This window comes from Cydia strobilella, chromosome 18 (assembly GCF_947568885.1).
Source record: "Cydia strobilella chromosome 18, ilCydStro3.1, whole genome shotgun sequence".
Taxonomy (NCBI): Eukaryota; Metazoa; Arthropoda; class Insecta; order Lepidoptera; family Tortricidae; genus Cydia; species Cydia strobilella.
The window spans coordinates 7311213-7331612 of NC_086058.1; the positions used below are offsets into that span (position 1 = coordinate 7311213).

General features: G+C 36.4%; 1 protein-coding gene across 2 annotated transcripts in view; it reads right to left on the bottom strand.

Moving 5' to 3' along the window:
* Positions 1-19798, bottom strand: part of LOC134749520 (angiogenic factor with G patch and FHA domains 1) — a 45549-nt gene extending 25751 nt beyond the window's left edge. Inside the window, exons 1-10 of one of the 2 annotated variants that reach the window (XM_063684478.1) lie at positions 19504-19798; positions 18817-19203; positions 18199-18357; positions 16544-16597; positions 16121-16460; positions 15294-15460; positions 14492-14620; positions 13786-13891; positions 13027-13234; positions 10886-10985 (exon numbers count right to left, since the gene is read on the bottom strand). In XM_063684478.1, the coding sequence (XP_063540548.1) occupies positions 10886-10985; positions 13027-13234; positions 13786-13891; positions 14492-14620; positions 15294-15460; positions 16121-16460; positions 16544-16597; positions 18199-18357; positions 18817-19203; positions 19504-19689 (1836 nt within the window). In that variant the 5' untranslated portion in view covers positions 19690-19798. Of the gene's footprint in view, positions 1-10885; positions 10986-13026; positions 13235-13785; positions 13892-14491; positions 14621-15293; positions 15461-16120; positions 16461-16515; positions 16598-18198; positions 18358-18816; positions 19204-19503 lie in introns of both variants that reach the window. The other variant, XM_063684479.1, reaches the window with a different exon arrangement.
* Between the last annotated feature and the right edge of the window lie 602 nt (positions 19799-20400).

The window sequence follows — 20400 nt, forward strand, 5'->3', positions numbered from 1 at the left end:
TAGTAAAAGTAAGAAAAAATGCCTCTTCTTTGACAGGCGTTTCGGCAGCTATTCCTACCTCTACCTTCCATAGCTATTCCGTTCCATTCAGACAACTTATTAAAAACGGTTTTTCTATATTCAATATTAAAAAATAAACGTGTTATAATGATGATGAGGTAAGTAATTAAATTATGAAATATGTATATTTTTCGTATTCTTACATTAACCAAAGGTTTTCATGTTGATAACGACGTTTAAAGGAAACTAATATTTACACTCATCAATAAGTAGTCATGAATTGGAACAAGTATAAATTTAAAAAAATTGGAAAAGTAAAAAGCACTAGTTCGCGAAAACCAACTTTCCGTACGCTAAACAGCTACGTAAAGTAGCACTTTTTGAGCAACTGTATTAAAATAGTTATTTACGATACAAGTGTGGAAAAGAGGAAATTCGCAACGAGTGGCGATAAATTAAAACACGACGGCTGGGAGTGTTTTAAATCGACACGAGTTGCGAATTACCTATTCGCACGTGTATCGTACAACGTTTTACAGTACATATGGCCCTTTAAACTTTCGACATATGTACGAAAAGTGCTCTTTTACACACTAGTGCGAGAAAGTAGCACCATATGTACTGTAAAGGAAATTACGCAGACCGCAGACGTGAGCTAATTATGTCAATTTGACACTGCTAAGGCAGCCGTGATAAGGCTACTTGCCGTAACTTGTAGGAAGAGAATCCACCTACAATTTTAATTTAACTGACGAACGAAACGTGAGCATGCATATATACCTAAAAGTGGAAGCAGCGCAGCGGCTCGGCAATTAAAAGTCTCAGTGGTAAGTTAAAATAATATAAGCAAAACAATCGTTTCGACAATGTGCCCATGTTTTTAGCCCAACTTTCCTATCGTTTAATACAACACTGTTCTAAAGTTTCAACTTGAGATGCAAAGTTTTTAAGCTTAAAATTACTTACCAAAAAAGGTAAAGTCATGAATGTATTCCTTAAGTAAGTAAAATGTACATTACCACATCTGATATAAGCCTGGCATATTGCGCACAAGCGTAGGCTGGCCACAGGCGACAGTGACAAGACGCCCGGATGGGCAAATTTGACTGCCTCCTACCCCATATCCCATATCACACCCCCGCTTATCAATGCAATAACAACTTAAACACACAATAAACAAGGTTGCTCTTCCAATGACTTCCTTTAAAATACGAGAACATGACTGAAGGCACCATTTGTGAAACTCCACAGTTGTTAAGGCAACATTGTTGCAAACTGAAGTACGCCAAGTAATACTACTTCCGTAGTTCAAAATTGTATGTATCTTCAAAATATTTGAAACAGAAAAAGAGACTCTGTTACTGACGATTTAGAGGTGGTTTCGGTAAATAATAAATATTGATAATATAACAGTAACGAAGTCATGCTGTGATATTTCTCATTACATTAAAATTATGGATTTCATTTCATGCCAGGGATCCAAAGCGACGGAAATAAAATACATGTAAGCATTAAACCAAAAGCGTACAAAATTCAGATTCAGATTACACCTAATGCGAACATAGTTTGTTAGTGATTATTTATACTCAATTAGGTTATTCATTAACATTATTCAAAACATAAAATGAAAATAAAAACAATATCATAATAAATGTCAAATTGGAAACTGAAACGAAAATCAAACATTAAATTTAAATTAAATATAAAAATTATCAAGATAAATTGTTAAGGTAAAATACGGCTTCTTCATAAAATAATTGTATTTACGATCAAAATTGCTTTTACGAATAATCTGACTAAAATATTAGGTCATATCATAACTATAATTCGTAGTGCAGTGAGTTATTGTTGAAATAAATCTATTGGAAGTTTTAAAACATTATCATTGACTTGTAAGTAACGTGAGTGTCAAATGTTGGCACAGCTCTCGCACAAGCCCGGAATGTGCTTGAACAACTACTGTCAACACTAAGGGATAGTAGTGCGAGCTACTGCACTGTGCATAGTGTGCATATTGTGTACATGCGATATATGTACATATGTATTATGTTTATACAGACAGACATATTCGGCAAACCTACCAGGTAGCCTAGACAAGATGACAATCATTGATAGAAGGCGCCAATCAACACTTAATTCATGTACAGTCGAAGGTAAAAATATCGATCCAGACAAATGGCTCAAAAATATGTGAACACGACTTTATTGTCTAAGGTGTAAGAGCGTACACATATTTTTGAAACTTTGGGAATGTATATATATTTATGCCCTTGACTGTACCTATGGAAATAGTTACGTGACTTTTCGTAGCATATGTCATCCCGAATATCCCGATACATGTTTTGATATCGTTTGGCGTTTGTCGATGCACGATTGTCATCCAGTAGGCCCTCTGATCTAAGTAATAGAACATTAAGTCTATGAACTTTATCAGTATAAATGTGATATTTTTTAGGATAAGACCACAAAAAAAATGTCTTGAGGTGCGTTATCTTTCTTGAAGACAGTTATAATAATTGAGGCCTAAAAACCGGCAACGGCACATATTTTATAAATCAGAACTATCAGAAGTATGCATCGATTCAACACATAATTGATACAGACAATTTTAAGGTTTTTAAATTAAGAGCTTTTCTTTACTTTAATTAACTCTAAACGACTGAAATTGACCTACGCTAACACCAAAATGCTACCGATGTTTTATGACAAGATTGTCATTTTAATGAACAAAATACGAGGAAAAGGCCGAATTGATATACCAGGAATTTGCGATCTCGAATTGATTCACCAGGAAATAATAAACTCCAAGTATTTCATTCAAGTTCCGTCAGCCAGCCTAATCCGCGAACTCAGCGGCGAAACATTCTAAACTCATTCACGGAAATCCTAAAGCTCTAAAAATTTGTGATGTCCCATTCCCAGGAATAAGTAAATATTCATATATACATATTTGTGGTAACGAGGGTGTTGCGGGTATTGAGGTTATTGGGAGGGGGAGAGTATGCCCGAGAGACATCACTAAAGAAACTTAACACACATCACTTAAGTAAGATTTATATTACCTTGTATCTTTTTGGTTTAAACTGATATGTAATGTGATTGCGCTTACTATGTAAGGATTATTTATTTCCAGTAATTTTTTTAAGTTGTACCCAGACTGACATGTAAATTAGCTTTACCAATAAAATGATTATGATTATGATTATGATTAGCTCTAATAAAAGTGAAATTCGAATTCTTACAAGGAAACGTTTGAATCTAGAACTATCCATTAACGCTGGTATAGCAATTTGTTCACGTAAGCCTGGCCGAGACAGGTGATAAATGCAGCCTTTAGGCCGAAAAGTAGGCATGTTACGATACCTAGAAGTGTCTAGTTAATTACTTCCCTTTTAAAATAAAACTATGAAAACGGATTATATCGCGTATATTGAATTTATAATACATCCCGACGTTTCGAACTCTTTACAGCGTTCGTGGTCAACGGGTGACCACGAACGCTGTCGCGGGTCATGAGTAACTATCGCGGTAACCGAAGACAATACTTCCCTTTTACTTTTTTGCAGCTTGCAGCCGAAATTACTACAATACCTAGAATTCCTAGGTGTGAACATTCCCTTTCGCTAGACATATGGACCGTGATTACTATTAGTTATTCTGTGCTTTTGTATTGTTTTCGAGCTCCCGATATCCCGGTCGATATAAGTCTTTTTGAACTGGTGAGATTAATCAATAAGGCCTAATACTGTACCCTATTGGTCAGAAGGTGAAAATGACAATCACTACTGAGCTGGAATAACTAGGAGGATACATTTTTGCTAAGAACTATTGTCTAGTAACAGATGCATTTTTACTGATCCAAAGTCCAAACAAAAATTAGCATTTGTGTACCAATAACAGACAGACAAAAACGATACCTACAGAATCTTCGAGTCAAATCAATCAATCCGAAATCGACCATAAATTTCAATCTAAACTACGTTTGTGCTCGTTAAAACGTGCTTTATGAACAATGACAGCGAATGCGAAATATTTGGCCGTCGCCATTTTATTGCCTTATCAATCTTGCAAGATCTAGCGTGTTATCATGGACCATAGATACACTACCGTTCAAAAGTATTTAGGCACCCGCAATTTTCACCATACAATTGTATACAAAAATTATTTTCAAAATCATACTGTTCGATCGCAGGCAAATGACTCTTTTACATGTTGGATTAAATTTCTATTTAGGTAAATATATTGAGCCTCAAATTGTTGCCAAAGACATCCTTTAACATTTCGAGTTTAAATAAAACTATTTTGTACTGGAAAACGATTTATGGATTTTTTTACGCTTGCCATTTGGTAAATAGGCAATGTACACGAATATTCTGCACATCATTTTGAAGCTCGATATGTCTGTTAAATTAAAAAAGTAAACGGCACAAAAAACTGTTACCCGACTGTGACTTAGCGGTATAATTCTGAAAGTCGATTTTGTATACAGTTGTATGGAAAAAATTACGAGTGCCTAAATAGTTATGAGCGGTAGTGTATAAATCTATTTTACGTGCCAACATTCATGCTTTTGTTATTTCTTGCTCTACACAACACATTTTCTAGAATATAAGAAACCCAATTTTAAGAGGTTTAATCTTTCTCATTTATTGTTTAATCTAGCTCAGATTGAATTGTAATAAAATTTGAAATAACGTCTACGTTTTGTCCATTAATAACTAACAAACACTGAGTACCTATTATACACTGAGTATTATAATATTGGTATCAATTACACTGAACTAACCAACTCATTCTGAATAAGGATAAGGTGCGACCTGGTACAATCCGTACAAGAATACCCGGTATCCACGACTCCATGATAATGGATCACGGATTACCAATTCAGTATCGTTCATGGATTCCCAGCTAATGAAATATCCTTGACATTGACACCATAATCTATAAAAAGTGCTTCACATGCGACGTCTACGAGCATTTAGATATGTATCTACGTCCCAGACCGTCCATCTCCGTAATCTAGCATAAATATAGCGATACATAAATCTCAAGTCCATCTAAATACCGCTGGAGCCGTCTAATCTCGGGCATGTAGCGTTCTCCATAAATAACTAATAGCGGCTTAGCGCCTTAATGATGCATAATGCTGCGTTCCTTCCTGACAATGTTGGTGTTGCTTAGTTACGCGAGCACATATGAGTCGGACTCTGGAGCAAACCATAGGGTTTTTGACGTCGTGTTACTCGGGTTTGTTTAGATATCAGTGGTTTAATTTTAAATTGTATTGAGACCGATTGATTGATTTGACGACATTATTTTTTCAAATGGCTGCATTAAATATGTAGTTGTGTTGAAAATATTGACACGAAATAAGTGTTGTAAAATTGTTAGTGTGGAAATGGGCAGTCTCATTTTGTTTAAAAATATAGTTGCCAGGATAGGGTCTTCCGAGTCTTAGATATAGGTATCCTAACAATTTTAACTAGCTATTGAACATACGGAACCTAAAACCTAGTACATACCTACTCACGAACCTCACCTATACCTCGTTTTGTTTAGCATTAGAAAAGACTACACGATCTTGACGTGTCTTTTTATTAAAAAACGCTTTTAATTTTTTTTAACTTATTACTTATAAAACCAAAAGAATGTAAATGAACACATATGCTATATAATTGTTACATATTTGCTGTGACTTATTTTTCAAGTGTTTTTATAAAGAGGTGTCTCTTTCGTGTCAAATCTTATAGTCTTTTTCTAATGCTAAAAAAACAAGGATTAGATACGTTACTAGATGGTACTTCCTGCAAGACTAAGAGAGTAATATGGGTAGATAATATCTAAGATTATGAGAAATAGGCCAAGCAATAAGAAGGTATAGAGGGAAATGCAAGGAACACAATTTTTAACTTCGTAGCTTTGTTTGGACTAGTTAGGAGATGAACATATCAAAAGTCCCCGGCCGTAACCCTGGTGCTGGGGGGGAGAGGGGGGTTTGAAGGTTCCATTTTTCGGTTTTTCTATTATATTTCGGAAACTATGCGTCTGAGCGACTTGGCCACTTATACAAAATGAAAGGAGATTTAATTTGTTACAAGTTTTATTCAGTCAAGTTTTTCGATATCTTGTATAGTTATTGAGATATCCGCTCTTGAAGGTTTATTTAGGGCTCTCATTTTTATCTTGATTATCTACATCAGTAAAGCTGCTAGGCCGGGTTTGGTAACGTTTTCGTATAAATCGGGGGTGCTGAATTCATTTATGGTATCAACAATACACCTTTCCAAAGTAAAAACATATAAACTTTAAACAAATAACTTTTTTTAACTCCTCTTCACGCTTAAACCGCTGAACCGATTTAGTTGAAATTTGGTAAATAGGTGTTTTAAGTCCCGAGACAGGACATAATATAGTTTTTATCTCAAAAATCATACTTTGAAGGTGTGAAATTTGGTGTGAGGGGAATTCAGCTTCTTCGCCGAAGTTGAATTCCTGAGGTTAATACTGTTTAAATTTAGGTTTGAATCCATGTTTGGTATCATTATCAACTAAATCAAACATGTAGACCATCCCAAATATTATTTAAATAGGTTCAGCGGTTATTGATTCCCCATACAAATTTCCACCCCACTTTTCACACCCTTAAAAGATGATTTTGGTTATAAAAACTATCCTATGTACTGTCCCGGGACTCAAACCATCTCTGTACCAAATTTCAACGAAATCGATTCGGCGGTTTAAGCGTAGAGAGGAGTTTTATAAAAAATCATTTCTTTACATTTTGTTTTTACTTAGGAATGGTGTCAATGTTGATACCATAAATGAATTCAGCACCCCCGATTTATACGAAAACGATCCCAAACCCGGCCTAGCAGCTTTACCGATGTAGATAATCAAGATAAAAATGAGAGCCCTAAATAAACCTTGAAGAGCGGATATCTCAAAAACAATACAAGATATCGAAAAACTTGACTGAATAAAACTTAACAAATTAAATCTCTTTTCATTTTGTATAAGTGGCCAAGTCGCTCAGACGCATAGTTTCCGAGATATAATCGAAAAACCGAAAAATGGAACCTTCAAACCCCCCTCTCCCCCCAGCACCAGGGTTATGGCCGGGGACTTTTGATATGTTCATCTCCTAACTAGTCCAAACGTAGCTACGAAGTTAAAAATTAGCTCCATGCATGAATTTATTTTTATTTTTGGATTCATAATTTATATCGTTGGAACACCGGAAATGATAAAAATACTTTTGTAAACCTTAACATTATTTTATTAAAAATTATTTAAAATGTTGAAAATTTTTGAGCGGTTGAAACGCTCATAATTTTTGGCGCGAATTCGACAGAGCGTGATGACGTCACACGTTGGGCGGCCCAACTGACGTTTGCTACTAATGACACTAATCTGTCGAACGCGTGACGTCACGTGGCGTTTCGAGCGTTTCGCTCACTAGCTTTTCGCGGGCAAATTTTTGTACTTTTTATTTATAATTTTAAGTAATTAAATGGTAATTTAAAAACGGAAATGCATTTGTAACATGATATAACGGTAACAAACATCCGATTAAAACATATTTCGTTAAAATATAAACTTCATGCATGAGGCTAATTGTATTCCTTGCATTTCCCTCTATACCTTTTCTGGGCATTTATTTCCTGGCCTAAAAGCTACCTCCCGCTCTTGTAGTTTTGCAAGCAGGACCGTGAGTAGGTACTCCTATAAAAAAAACTTTTCTCAAAATTCTATAAATCTTGAGAATATGACCGACCGAGTCATCTGAGCCATCGCCTCTCCAAAGATCGGTAAGCAATCGTAATCACATGGCTTTTGCTTATTGGCGGATGAAATATGACGTGCAAAAGGTTGCAACAATGTAACCGGGCGTCCGGCGGGCCTGTGCTGACACCCGACAAATGACTAAATTGCCTCCCGACTAATAACGGTAAGATACTTTATGTGAGAATATATACAGGTTTATTATTCTGGAACGTATCGAAATTATAACGAAAACGTATTGGTTGCGTTGCGTGAGCTAGCTAGCAGTCCGAGTCGATTTCAGCGAGCTGAAAATGTGAGGTACGGGTTCTCCCGGCTGCATTCTGCGTCCTATGAGAACCCGTGGTCTGCAGCCTAAATAGCCTAATCCTATATAAGAATTTCCCCAGAAAAGAACGATTTCTTTTTCCATGCAATTACACCTTTCAACCCAGAGGGCAAACTGTTGTTGGGAATAGCCTGGTTTCCTCGCGATGTTTTTCTTTAACAAAATGCTACTATAAAATATCGAGTGATATTTCGAACATAAGCTCGAATCGAACCGCACGCTTCGCTGATAATCTACTCTACTAGCGTGAAGCAGTGATAGTTAATTACTCAAATTACAGTTGATCAGATAGATGTACTCGTAAAAGTATGAATTTTAATAACTCGTCTCAATTTTACAAAAACGGTTAAAACACTAAGAAAGTATACTGAGCCATTATCGTTATTGTTGTGTCCCTTTTTCGAGTGGTGAGTTAAAAAGCCTTTAGTCCTAGGTATGAAAAAACTTCCTTGTCATATTGGAAGTTTTTATCAAAACACATATATTTTGTATCTATATATATATATATATATGTAATTCGTAATAAACAGTATTGTTTTGTTGTTTTAAAAATGTATTCTTCTCTAGTCGAGTAAAGATTAAAGTCAAACTTCCAAAAAATAATTTAAACTTCAACTCAAATACAAAATTCAAAAGTATGGAACTGAGGAATCCAGGCACTTGAGAAATTTATAACTTTAATTCATTTTAAATTGGTTTTATATTGGCACGTAGTGAATTTCTGTTCCCAAATACACGCTCTGAGATTTCACCACGCATTCAATATAGTAAATTAGTTTCGCATATCTGAAATCTTTTATCATTTGTTTAATTTTGTAACTTATTTTTTGATGCCCCGTCATTCCCGGCCATACCGCATCGCATTATTGCATGTAATGGTATATCAGAGGGTTTCAATAGCCTTCAACGGTGCAGATTTCTATACAGTGACAAGATAATCGTGAGAGCCGACATTCGCTGATTGCAGAACGATTATCGCGCAAAATTAAATCGCGATCGATAGCAAACATTACATTTTATTACTTGTAAAGATACGGTGCCTGCATCGGACTGTGTTGCGTATTGCAGTTAAATAGTAGATCTGAATGAATTTCACGAGGCTTAATAGGGAGAATGGGTATACGTGCATTAGTGCCAATCATTCATAGATATCGATACGCTCAGAGCTATAGGCATAATGCTTTTGTATCAGGCTTGTATTCCTAATAAGCGGCCGATTTAAACCTTCGTCAGCTCATTCATTATTTAAATAGTACTTAGCAGTAGTCAAACCCCAATGTTTATAAGGCACTCTTTTGGCAATTAAACCTCATAAATAGTCATATTTAAATTCTTACAGGACTTTCGTAGACTAAAATTTTCTTATAATTTCAGATTAATCATCACTTTTGACAATTACAGATTAGAGAACTGTTCTCGAGGGGTTAAATATCTGGATTCAAAAACTGTATTATAAGCATAAAACAGCCATGCCGCTGGTAATCGAATTGGTTTTTTGGTCCACCATTGCTACCTGTACTATCATTAATAACGAAGTCGAAATTTTTAAATTACTGAATTTATATATACCTACCCCCCGGCAATGGTAACCGTTGATATCTCTAAACCTTTATTCGCTCCTAACTAAACTACAGCATTACCTCAAATCCAAAGTATGGTGATGACTACCATAATCCTTTACCTAATTGGACAATTAAATATCAAATTCGACCTTGTCCCTTGACGTTAAAACTTAAAATTCGATGATTGTAAAAGCCTGCAGTTACGAGGTTTCAAAAGCATATGCCACGCACGCCCTAAGCGTCACCGCCTGAGCACAAATTAATGACAGCCCATCATATCTCTGAGCCTAATGCGAGCCGCCACAGAAAAAAACGAGTACGCAAATTGTTTTAAATGGGCAGGTATAGGTTCACCTTCTTCTCTGTGTTCTCAACAACCTTAAGCCAATGTAACAAAGTCGATTATCGCTTGGCTTGCATCAACATATGTTTGCTGGGCCGCAGACGGCTGACCTACAGACAGCCTGTTATTGCCAAAAACGAAAAAGCCTTTTTGAGCTTTTACGATTTCGTGGCAAGGTTAACGATTCGTCCGGACTAATTAGTCATGTCAAGAGCGGAGGGGTTGCAATTAATTTTGTAGGTTTTGCCAACATTGTGGATGATGAATGGCTTTATATGTACGTCCCACGTCGCCACACAGAGATATGCCCCAAGAGCAAACCTATATGCCTTGTCTTCGGCTTTGCGTAGAAACGCATACCTACAAATATATTGCGTATAAAAGTATAAACACGTAGACGTAATACTCGTAGTTCTTATCATAGAGATGTACGTTCATGCTTGACATTCAGCTGCGATGTGTGGCTTCCGCAAGAATTTATTAACATTACTAACATAATTACAAAGGACACTGAATCATTCTCAAATATTTCTGCTGAACCGGCATTTTAACTTTCTCTGATCTCGAAGCCACAAAATGTTCTAATGAACATCGAGAACAAAAATTACGTCATCTCGAAAGATATCCCTTCATTCATCGATGTCGAATCAACTTGAGTAGGCAGTTGGTTTGGTGATGTCGGACTCGTCGCCCGAGTCGATGAAATTCGAATGAGTTTTGTTATGTCATGGACAGAGATGGTAGAGCGGTTTCTGGCCGTATTGAGCCAATACGGAGACAAATACAGGGATGCCCTGAACCTGAACCTGAAGTTTTACGAGTACATAAAGAGTCCAGCTTTGGGTAATAATAATGTCGTTGTGTACTCACCGGCTCGGTGTCTCCTTGGCTGTCCTTCCCGAGCCCCTCGCCCTTCGACCATCCCATCTTCTGCAGTAATTTGAAGCCTTTGTTTTCGGGAGCGATAAACCTGTAACAACGGCTAATTAAAGCAACTTTGTCGTTTGAAAGGGGGTTCCTTCTTAATTGGTCGAAGCGAGACTCGAACTCTAAGGGCCACTTGCACCATCCCACTAACCCGGGGTTAACCCGTTAAACCGTTAACCCAGTGTCAAATTGTACTGGTCACCATGGTAACTCCAGGTTTAACCGGTTAACTCCAGGTTTAACCGGTTAACCCCGGGTCAGCGGGATGGTGAAAGTGGCGCTAATTGAGCAAAGTCTGCTGCGAAGTGCGAATATATCCATCATACACTTATAATATTTGTCATACATGTCATAGAGGGCCACTTAGCGACATCTAGTGTTATTTTTTGATCGTTTTTACTCCCAACAGAGCGAAGACGAAAGGGTTTATTTATTTAGAGCGAAATATTGTTTATTTTGTGCATACAAACTAACTTAATTTATTCTTAAACACGGATTCGATTGATTTTGTTGTGGTTTTGTAGTGGTGGCTACTGATTGTACACTAAGCATTAAGTCTTGGCCCGTTTACTACTATACTATACGTAAAAATATAATGATCTTTAAATAATAAAATCTTAAAACGGAACGGAACCCTGGAACGCATGAAATGCCGCATTACTTTCTTTAAAATCTTGGTACGTAACTTAATTTTGCAACCAAGTACCCAGACACAGTTTTGCTTTATTTGGTAAGCTAATTTTGGACGGTGTAGGTATACAAGCATGCTCGTATACGTATGTTTTTAGGATTCCTTACTTTTACAACAGGAAAAGGGAATTATTTTCATACATGAAAAAGTATCTGGCACGATTTATTGTATGTACCTAACGAATGATTTTAACTGTAAGCCCAGAGCTGTATTAATAACCTTTGATTATTTTATTAAGCACTCTCTACTGGCTTGCCAATCTGATCTCCACCAAAACCGTAGTAAAGATACCAGGGGCCCATATCTCAATCGGTATAAGACTAATATTAGTACACGAACTGTCAGATGGTATGGGTTACCATGGCTACACACTAATAATATTAGTCTAATACCATTCGAGAAATAGGCCCCAGGCGACCGAATCAAAAACAAGAATATTAATGGTTCACTAACTGCAAAAATTTCGCGGCAGACCTAGAAATAGAAGCTACCTCGTAGTTCATGTATTTATTCCAGCTGTTTTATAATTTACATACTTTCCGAAGGAAGTAAACATTCTGTACTTTAGTACTGTTAATTAATTTGCGCTACGTGTTGTGTTTGTGCTTTGTGTGCGTGGTTTAGATTTCAGTTTAGTACTTAATATATGTCCTCACAGCAATCAAAAACGTAACAACTTTTTTTAACATGGTTAAAGAATATAATGTTGAAGAATATTATCCTTGATACAGAACTTATAGGTATTAAATTAACATTTCATAACTTATGAGGAAGCATCATTTAACTACTTTAGGTCTACTGTATTCAAGGAACCTATGTAACCAAAACAGAATTCAGTCTTGATACTCTTGATGTTATTTTTTATCTCAGAAATGATTCCTCAATTACGCACCGAATCAAAAAGCCATTAGTGCATCTACGTCTGCGTCATGTCGGCCATTTATTTTATCCTGATGATATTTCCATGTTAGCACGCAGAGACGTTGATATTTTACATTTTAGCCTTGTTTTCGAGTCAAAGACTTTTAAGCGATTTATAACAGTCTGGCGAATATGGACTTTTTTTGTCCTACATTTTTTGCTACATTTCACCACAAGAATACAGTATAGGTATAGGACACAACACAATGTCCCGAAAAATATTGCACAAGTTATTAGTCAATATCGAACAATATTTTAAGCTGTACTCAACAACTCATATGTCAAACTTGATCAAAGATTTTACTACTTATAGCATAATCCTGACAGAGAATTTTCCCACCGTGCCACTCAAAAAAACACTTGGCGTCCCTTCCTGCATTCTGCATAAGGTTTATGATGGCGCGCGTTATGTATAAAATAGGCCTGGCGTTCAAAAGCTAATGCGAAATATACTCTATATCTATACACTTACGTATCCAAATCGGCTCTCTGCGTTTTCTCGGAATGATGCGAGGATCCCACTTTGTCTCTCCTCTCCTTCGCCCTATCGTTGTAGGCAGTTTCTTCTATAGCTAAAGGCTTGGGTGCGTATTTGTTCTTAAGCCGTGCTAGTTCCAACTGGTGCTGTTTCTGAACGCTACACGTTCGAGTGTAAGCGGCTTTTTTCTCTTTTTCTTGGGCTGTAATGTTTAATTTAGTTTACACTAGTTTTAGTTTATTTAAGGATAGAGTGGCGTATTATAAATAGAACTTAAACTTTGATAATAATGGGAAACGGTTAAATTTTAAATGTGCATTTTACGTATAGGTACAGCAAAACCCACAAGGTTCTGAAGGAAAAAAAAGTGTATTAACCATGAATAAATGTATGAAACCAAGTTGCAGAGACAATTTTAAAGTGTCATGTTATGCGGGAAATCGTATTAAACGTGACCGTAGGTATTAAACGGGTCCAAGTTAGGTAGAGAGCGGCGCGGGCCTTTTTAATTTCCTTTAGGAATTACATAGCGTAAGTAATGGGAGTTACGTATTGAACAATCGAATAAACTTAAACCCTGAATTGGAACCCTTTGACCGCCAAAGACGTCAACTGACGCGCGCAGCTACAGTCCATTATCAACCTTCATGCATGCCGACAAGATTCACGATTACGTCCCGCGCACGGTTGGCGTGGCGTTTAAAAGGGTAAGCAAACGGCTAAAAAGGTACCTTTTTCAAGTGTGTTACTTACTTTCCATGACGAGACCGGGTTCGCAATGCCCACAAGTATCGATACCAGGGTGTATGTGGCACAGCAATTTGGTTTCACCCAGTTGTAGAGTACTCCCATGCATTACCTGAAAATATGGTTGCTTATTTATATCTGAATCATTTGACTGGGTTTAAAGTAAAGTCCGTTGTTGTAGACTTCATGTTTCTTTAGAGAGCGTCCAGATCTGGCGAATACGCGCAATTTACAATAGCATGCCAATGCGCTCGCGCTCTATACGCGCGATATACTCGTATATCATACTACGCAGATAAATGCGCGCGAGCAGTTTTTTAAGGTCCCTATCTAACTATAACATACGCGACCTAATCTCAGTTATGGGAGCCACACTAACTTTATACTTGGCAAATGAAATTATTATTAGATTTTTTATTAACCTTTTTCCAGGCATAGTACGATTTATCGACCACATACGCGCCAATAGAATTTCAACCTTAGTAGGTACTCCGATTTAAGGTTCAAATTAGATTTAACTTTCGAGAAATGTAACTTGTCTTCTAAGGAATCATCAAAGCTGGATTATTTGGAATATATTTAGATTTTTCGGGAAAACTTTGTAGATTGGTGCGGCCTGGAAAAGGGTCAATCCACTTCAGTGACTTCTGGGCAAATATTAAAGGCTTTTTTCAGAACTCTTAATAATAACACAGTACAATATCATACTCACTTCAACTGGCTCGCTAACAATTTGGCTCTCTGAAATCCTCACGCCGTTGAGCGTAGTTCCATTCTTAGATCCCAGATCTGTAACTGTGTACGTCCTTTTGCTCATGTCGTATTTAATGTCCAGGTGATTCTGTAACAAATACAAAGATAGCATATTGAAAATTTACTTCAGGTATCAGTTTACATTAAATGAGCGTGTGCGATACTGTGAGAAGAGATTTATCACGAATATTGTGATAAATACGGCCATATCTACTTGTATTGCTGGTAATTTAGATGTGTCCACTATTGGACACAGTACATGATTGACCCAAGGTAATCCAAATTGCAATGATAAGTGGTCGTGTTAATCTTTACACCACTATAACATTATATGTATAGTTGTCTATTTCATAATATTAATGCTAAGAGTAAGAAACATAATTAATAAAAAAATGCTTGCGTTCGGCTACCTATGCAAAACCTGGAAAACGTACCAAGTCACCAACACAAGCGTCCCAAACCGGAAGTCACCTGAGTTTTGAGTTGACTACTTCGATTCGATTGTACAAATGCCGATATATTCTAAGAAACATTTTTTTCCCCTTGTCTTGATTGGTCACGTAGTAAAAGATGTTCAGAGTTACTAGGGACCAAGGGACTAAACAAACGCCGTGTAGGTCGATTCACGAAAGCTGGCGTGGCTATTAGGTATATGCCAAATATGGTTATGGTGGTGGTATGGTATGAAAATTTTGACAGATCAGTACTAATTTCGCACTAGCTCTTATAAATCAACCTATACGTATATTTACTATACATACCCTCGAAACATTGTAGTCTTCTATAAGGATGGTATGAGTGCTGCCCTCTCTGCCAACAGTGCCGCCATCTTTGGTCACCAAGAACAACGTTCCAACCTTCAGTTTGGGCAGGTTCGTCTCTCGCACGATCACGCGCATGGACGGCGGGTGATGCTTAGCGATCGAATCTGATCAAAAAAAGAAATATAATATTATATAGTAAAAAAGAAGTATACCTATAGAGGTCAGACTAAGTACAATAGACTATTCCGTTCGGATCTTAATAAAAACCTATACAGAAAACCATGTGAATTGGTTGATCGACCAATCATATAGTTCCCAAAATACAAAATTTTGTACCTCATTGGCTGAATGATAGATACGGATGGTTTTTTTAGTTTACATTATTTTAAGGTCCTAATGGTATAAACCAGGGACTGAAAAATCGCAAAAGACCGGAAACCTAAAATAAAGGTATCAATTGAAAAGGTATCCAACAGTAACGGTACCCGATGAAATAACATTTAATAGGTATCTTATTAAACGGTTAAGTATTATTTATTTCTTAGCGTCTAATCAAATTGTTTAAAAAAAATCAAATTACTTCCACATGATTTTTTAGCGTTTCCTAAACGCGTTACTGGTCTGAATTAGCTATGAATCGTGTGTCTTTATCTGTCTTTTTGACTTACGTATCTGTAAAAAACGGATAAAACATAATTTAACTAAATCAGGCCCGTAAAGTTTTATGAATAAGGGGGTTTATCTTTAAAGGATATTTCCTCAACTATTTTAATCAAGAAAAGCATAATAACACCTCCACGGCACACTTTAGAATATTAATTTACCATCATCATTGCTAATAGTAGACATGCTACCATCTGAATCATCACTATCATCAGATTCAACTTCTTCCTCCTCCTTGTTGTCCTCTTTTTCATCCTCGGAAGCGCTGCATTCTCCCTCTTCTAGAACTTGAGTATCCTCTGTCTTCTTTTCTTCATTTTCTTTCATATCAGCATCATCAAATATGTCACCTTTCTCAGGCAATTCTTTTTCTTTATCAATTGCATTTTCATCTGCATCTTCATTCGCTTTATTTTCGGATTCTTTGGTATCACTGTCTCTATTTAAAACCTTCTTATTCTTCTTTCTTCGCTTGGCTTTGCTTCCTTCTTCTTCTGTCCCCTGTAATACAACATTGACTTTGGTATTCGGTAGTTACATTTTATCATTGAATTACCTAAGGCGGTTTGGGCTCGGAGTGAAACCTGGGATAGATTTTTCGTCAGGTTATCAATCTCGGCTTCTTCGCGTTGTCTTGCCTGCAAAATAAATTATACAACTATAGATTACATTGACTACACTGACTAGGCTTCATGTCATATTTAATATTCACTATATATGACATACTCCGAAAATCATTATTAAGAGGCACTCCTCATTAGTACTAATTTAAGCAGTTAATTAATATGGAAAAAAGGACTGAAACTTTATAGAATGTGCTATATTATACTATACAATGTACCTAGTCGGCTCATAAGTTCTGTCATATACATAGTATCAAATAAAATCAAAAGTTTAAGTTTATTCCATATAATTTGTACAGCGTTTGAAAGCTTATAAACTAGAGAATCTAAATGTATAACATTTATTCAAAATGACCGCCATAATTATCTACACAGGCTTGAAGTCTTCGTGGCCAGTCGTCAATGGATTCACGCACCACTTTCATGTCGATATTGGCCACTGCCGTAGCAAGAGATTTTTTCAGCGAGTCTAGATTTGCATGAGGTTTTGAGCACACCTTTTCCTCTAAATACTGCCATATTTTATAGTCTAAAGGATTAAGATCTGGGCTAGAGGAGGGCCAATCTTCATGCCGTATAAAGTCGATTTTATTGGAGGCGAGCCAGGCTTGTGTAGACTTTGCCTTATGGGCTGGAGCAGAGTCCTGCTGGAAAACCCAATGCTGGTTTAGAAACATCGTATGGGATAGTGGTTTCACAATATTAGTCAACACCGTGTCTTGGTACACTTTGGCACTAGTTTTTACTCCTTTCTCACAAAAATGCATACTAGTGACGCCCGCATAAGAAACTCCCAGCCAAACCATCACAGATGAAGGGTGATGACCTCTTTGAATACGGGGAATGCTATTAGACGCTTCTTTACTATTGCGAGCGTACACTCTATCATTTTGTTTATTACAGTTTTCTTCTATGTCAAAAATTTTCTCGTCCGAAAACAGTATACAACGGTGCTTATTTTTAGCGTACTTCTTCAATAAAGCTTTAGATCTTTTAAGCCTTAAAGCTTTAAGCCGACCATTGAGAAGATGGCCAGTTTTTCGTTTATAAGCACGAAGTCTCAGGTCTTGATTAAGCACTCTTTTCACCGTGTTTTTGCTCAAACCCATCTGGAGGGCCATAACTTTTTGTTTCCTAGCGGGATTTCTGGCAATGCGTGCCCTAATTGCTTGTACAACCGCTGGAGTCCTAGCTGTACGCGGACGACCGCTTCTTTTCTTGTCATTTAAACTAGAGACCTCACTGTATCTTTTTATGGTACGATACACAAATCTTAGAGAATTTTAAATTTTCAAGTAGCTTAAAAATTTTAGTCGGCGAGTGACCACAACGATATAGTGCAATTATTGCGGTAGGGCTATCTTTAAGCATCCAATCCATGTTGAAGAAAACAGAAAATTGCAAAATTATACTACTCAAATATTTAATAAAGATTCGAAATTCAAATGCAGAACGGTTTTTGTTTTAGGAGTTCCAAATTTAAATTTTAAAGGCCAGTGACAGAACTTATGAGCCGACTAGGTATAGTATATGAGCTTGATCAACTATTAAGTATTTGAAATCCAGCAAATAGAGGAAAAATATCAAAACAAGATTCAAATAAATATTGGACTAACCTTCTTGAGTTTCCGTGCCTTTCTCTTCTCATGGGCTTCATATTCAAGGTTTGTGACAGTCTTACTTTGGTCAGGGTATGAGTGGAATTCAAAAGTTTGTTTATCTTCTGAGTAGTGATAGTAGCATCCTGTGTCAGGATGGTAATATAGACCAAGGTCCTGGAAGTAAAAAATATACTGACAGATTATTTTATAAACGATTTCAACCTTTACTACAAACAGAAGTCTCATCTTTTCAAACAGAGTTCAAATAGACACTTTTCCTTGTATTACAGGTTTCAGATGACAATGAAACAGCCCCCATTTATTTTTCAGTCAACTAAGAAAATACAAGTAATAGCAAGAGTATATAGCAGGGAATGAGTTCTTTAGAAATGTATGTAAATTGTGTCTGACTAATCAAACACATCTCTGGAAACAATAAAGGATCAGTTGGAAACAAATTTTGCACACAAAGTACTCATACGTACTTGTACCGAAACAAGCAACCAACTTTTGATTGGTACGGTATAACCTGGTCCACTAGTTAGTGCTTGACAGAACAACACAGAAATTATTTAGGCATACCAACTGAGAGGACATGTTTACAAATTTGATTCAGTTATTAGTAATACTTACGGCACTATAATAATACCCAGTCTTATAATCATAGTACATTCCTGCGGACTCCACAAACACCATCCCAGACTGCTGCATGGCACTCTGCGCTGCTTCTTTCACCTGCTCAGCTATACTCTTCTTATTCTCTTCACTATTCAAACTCCAACCACTATTTTTATCACTGGTAACATAAGAATTTTCTGTAACGGAATTTACTCCATCTTTTTTATCTTGATTTTCATTTATTTTATGTTCTAAATTATCTGTTTGTAGTGGGTCCGTTTGTGTAAAGGCATTCTGGTGTTCCTTGTTGTCAACTTGTTTGCAGTCAGAATTATTATTGATTGAAACAAAGTCTTGGATGTTGTCATTTTCAGTCTGTGTGCTCGTGGTTGTGGAATGTGGCTGAAATTGCAAAATTACTTTACAGTCAATGTTAATAGTTTGAACTCTTTATATAATTAAAGTATAAACATTGACAGTTAAATAAGTATTGAAAATACACAGAAAATAGTTTTTTGATACTCAAGAAATCACCTGTCAGCTTGTTATATCTTTGTGATACCACTACCTGTCTGTATCTATATCTGATATTTTTTTCATAAATATCTAATTAAGGTTAGGCATTTAATATAGGTCATATTTCAGACTAATAAGTCAGAGAACATCTTTAGGTATCAAGCAAGCAATAGTAAGGTTACATACCTGATTTTTCAATTGTTGGCTCATCACTTTGATAAGCCGTGTTTTTTTCCTTATTTTGTGCCTCATTTTTAACACTAATTTAAATATTTTGGGTCTGAACTTCAGAGATAGCCGGAGACTTCGTAAGTTGAAGGGATTTTTATGCATTGTTGTTTTTGCCTCATTATTACGGTTGTTGATTTCCATTTTTAAAGGGAAGATAGGAGACCTAGGTTATTTTTAGTAAACTATATAAGCACAGCTACCCTAGAGTAATTTATTTATTATTGAGTTAATAATATTTACAATTTTTTACGACAGACAAGACAAGCAAAGCAAAACGTGAATGACAATTATTTTGACTTTTGACAGCGATGTGAGCGATGACAGTTCAAAATGGTTTCCGGAGGTAGCTATTAATAAAAATATATTCTGCCGTACATGATGGACAGTGGTCCGCACGCTAAATTCGATTTAACGACCAACGCTTAAAGTCGAAAATCCATCACCGCTTGATAAAAAGCGTCACCGCCATCGTTTGAAAAAATACTCATTTTTTTTTCATTTATTTGGAGCATTGGCAAAAATACTCATGTATCATAGACATAGTATAGTAGTTATTGGTAGTTATAGACATGAAACCGAGCGACCACGGGTAAGAGAAAGACATATTCATGTATTGACAGCATAATCCTTTTTCTCTTTCACTCTTATAAATTTCGGTATTTCGCCATCGCCTCCTACCTATGCTGCCATAACCCGACCATGGAAAAAAACCCGGTCGGTGATAAGGACAAAGCATGGCACTATTTTCTCTTTCCTCTTATACAAATCGCAATAAGACTAACTTTCTCTATCAAAGAGTGTCAGGCAAAGAGTAGTATAATATTGGTGTCAGTGTCAGTCGTGAGTATTATA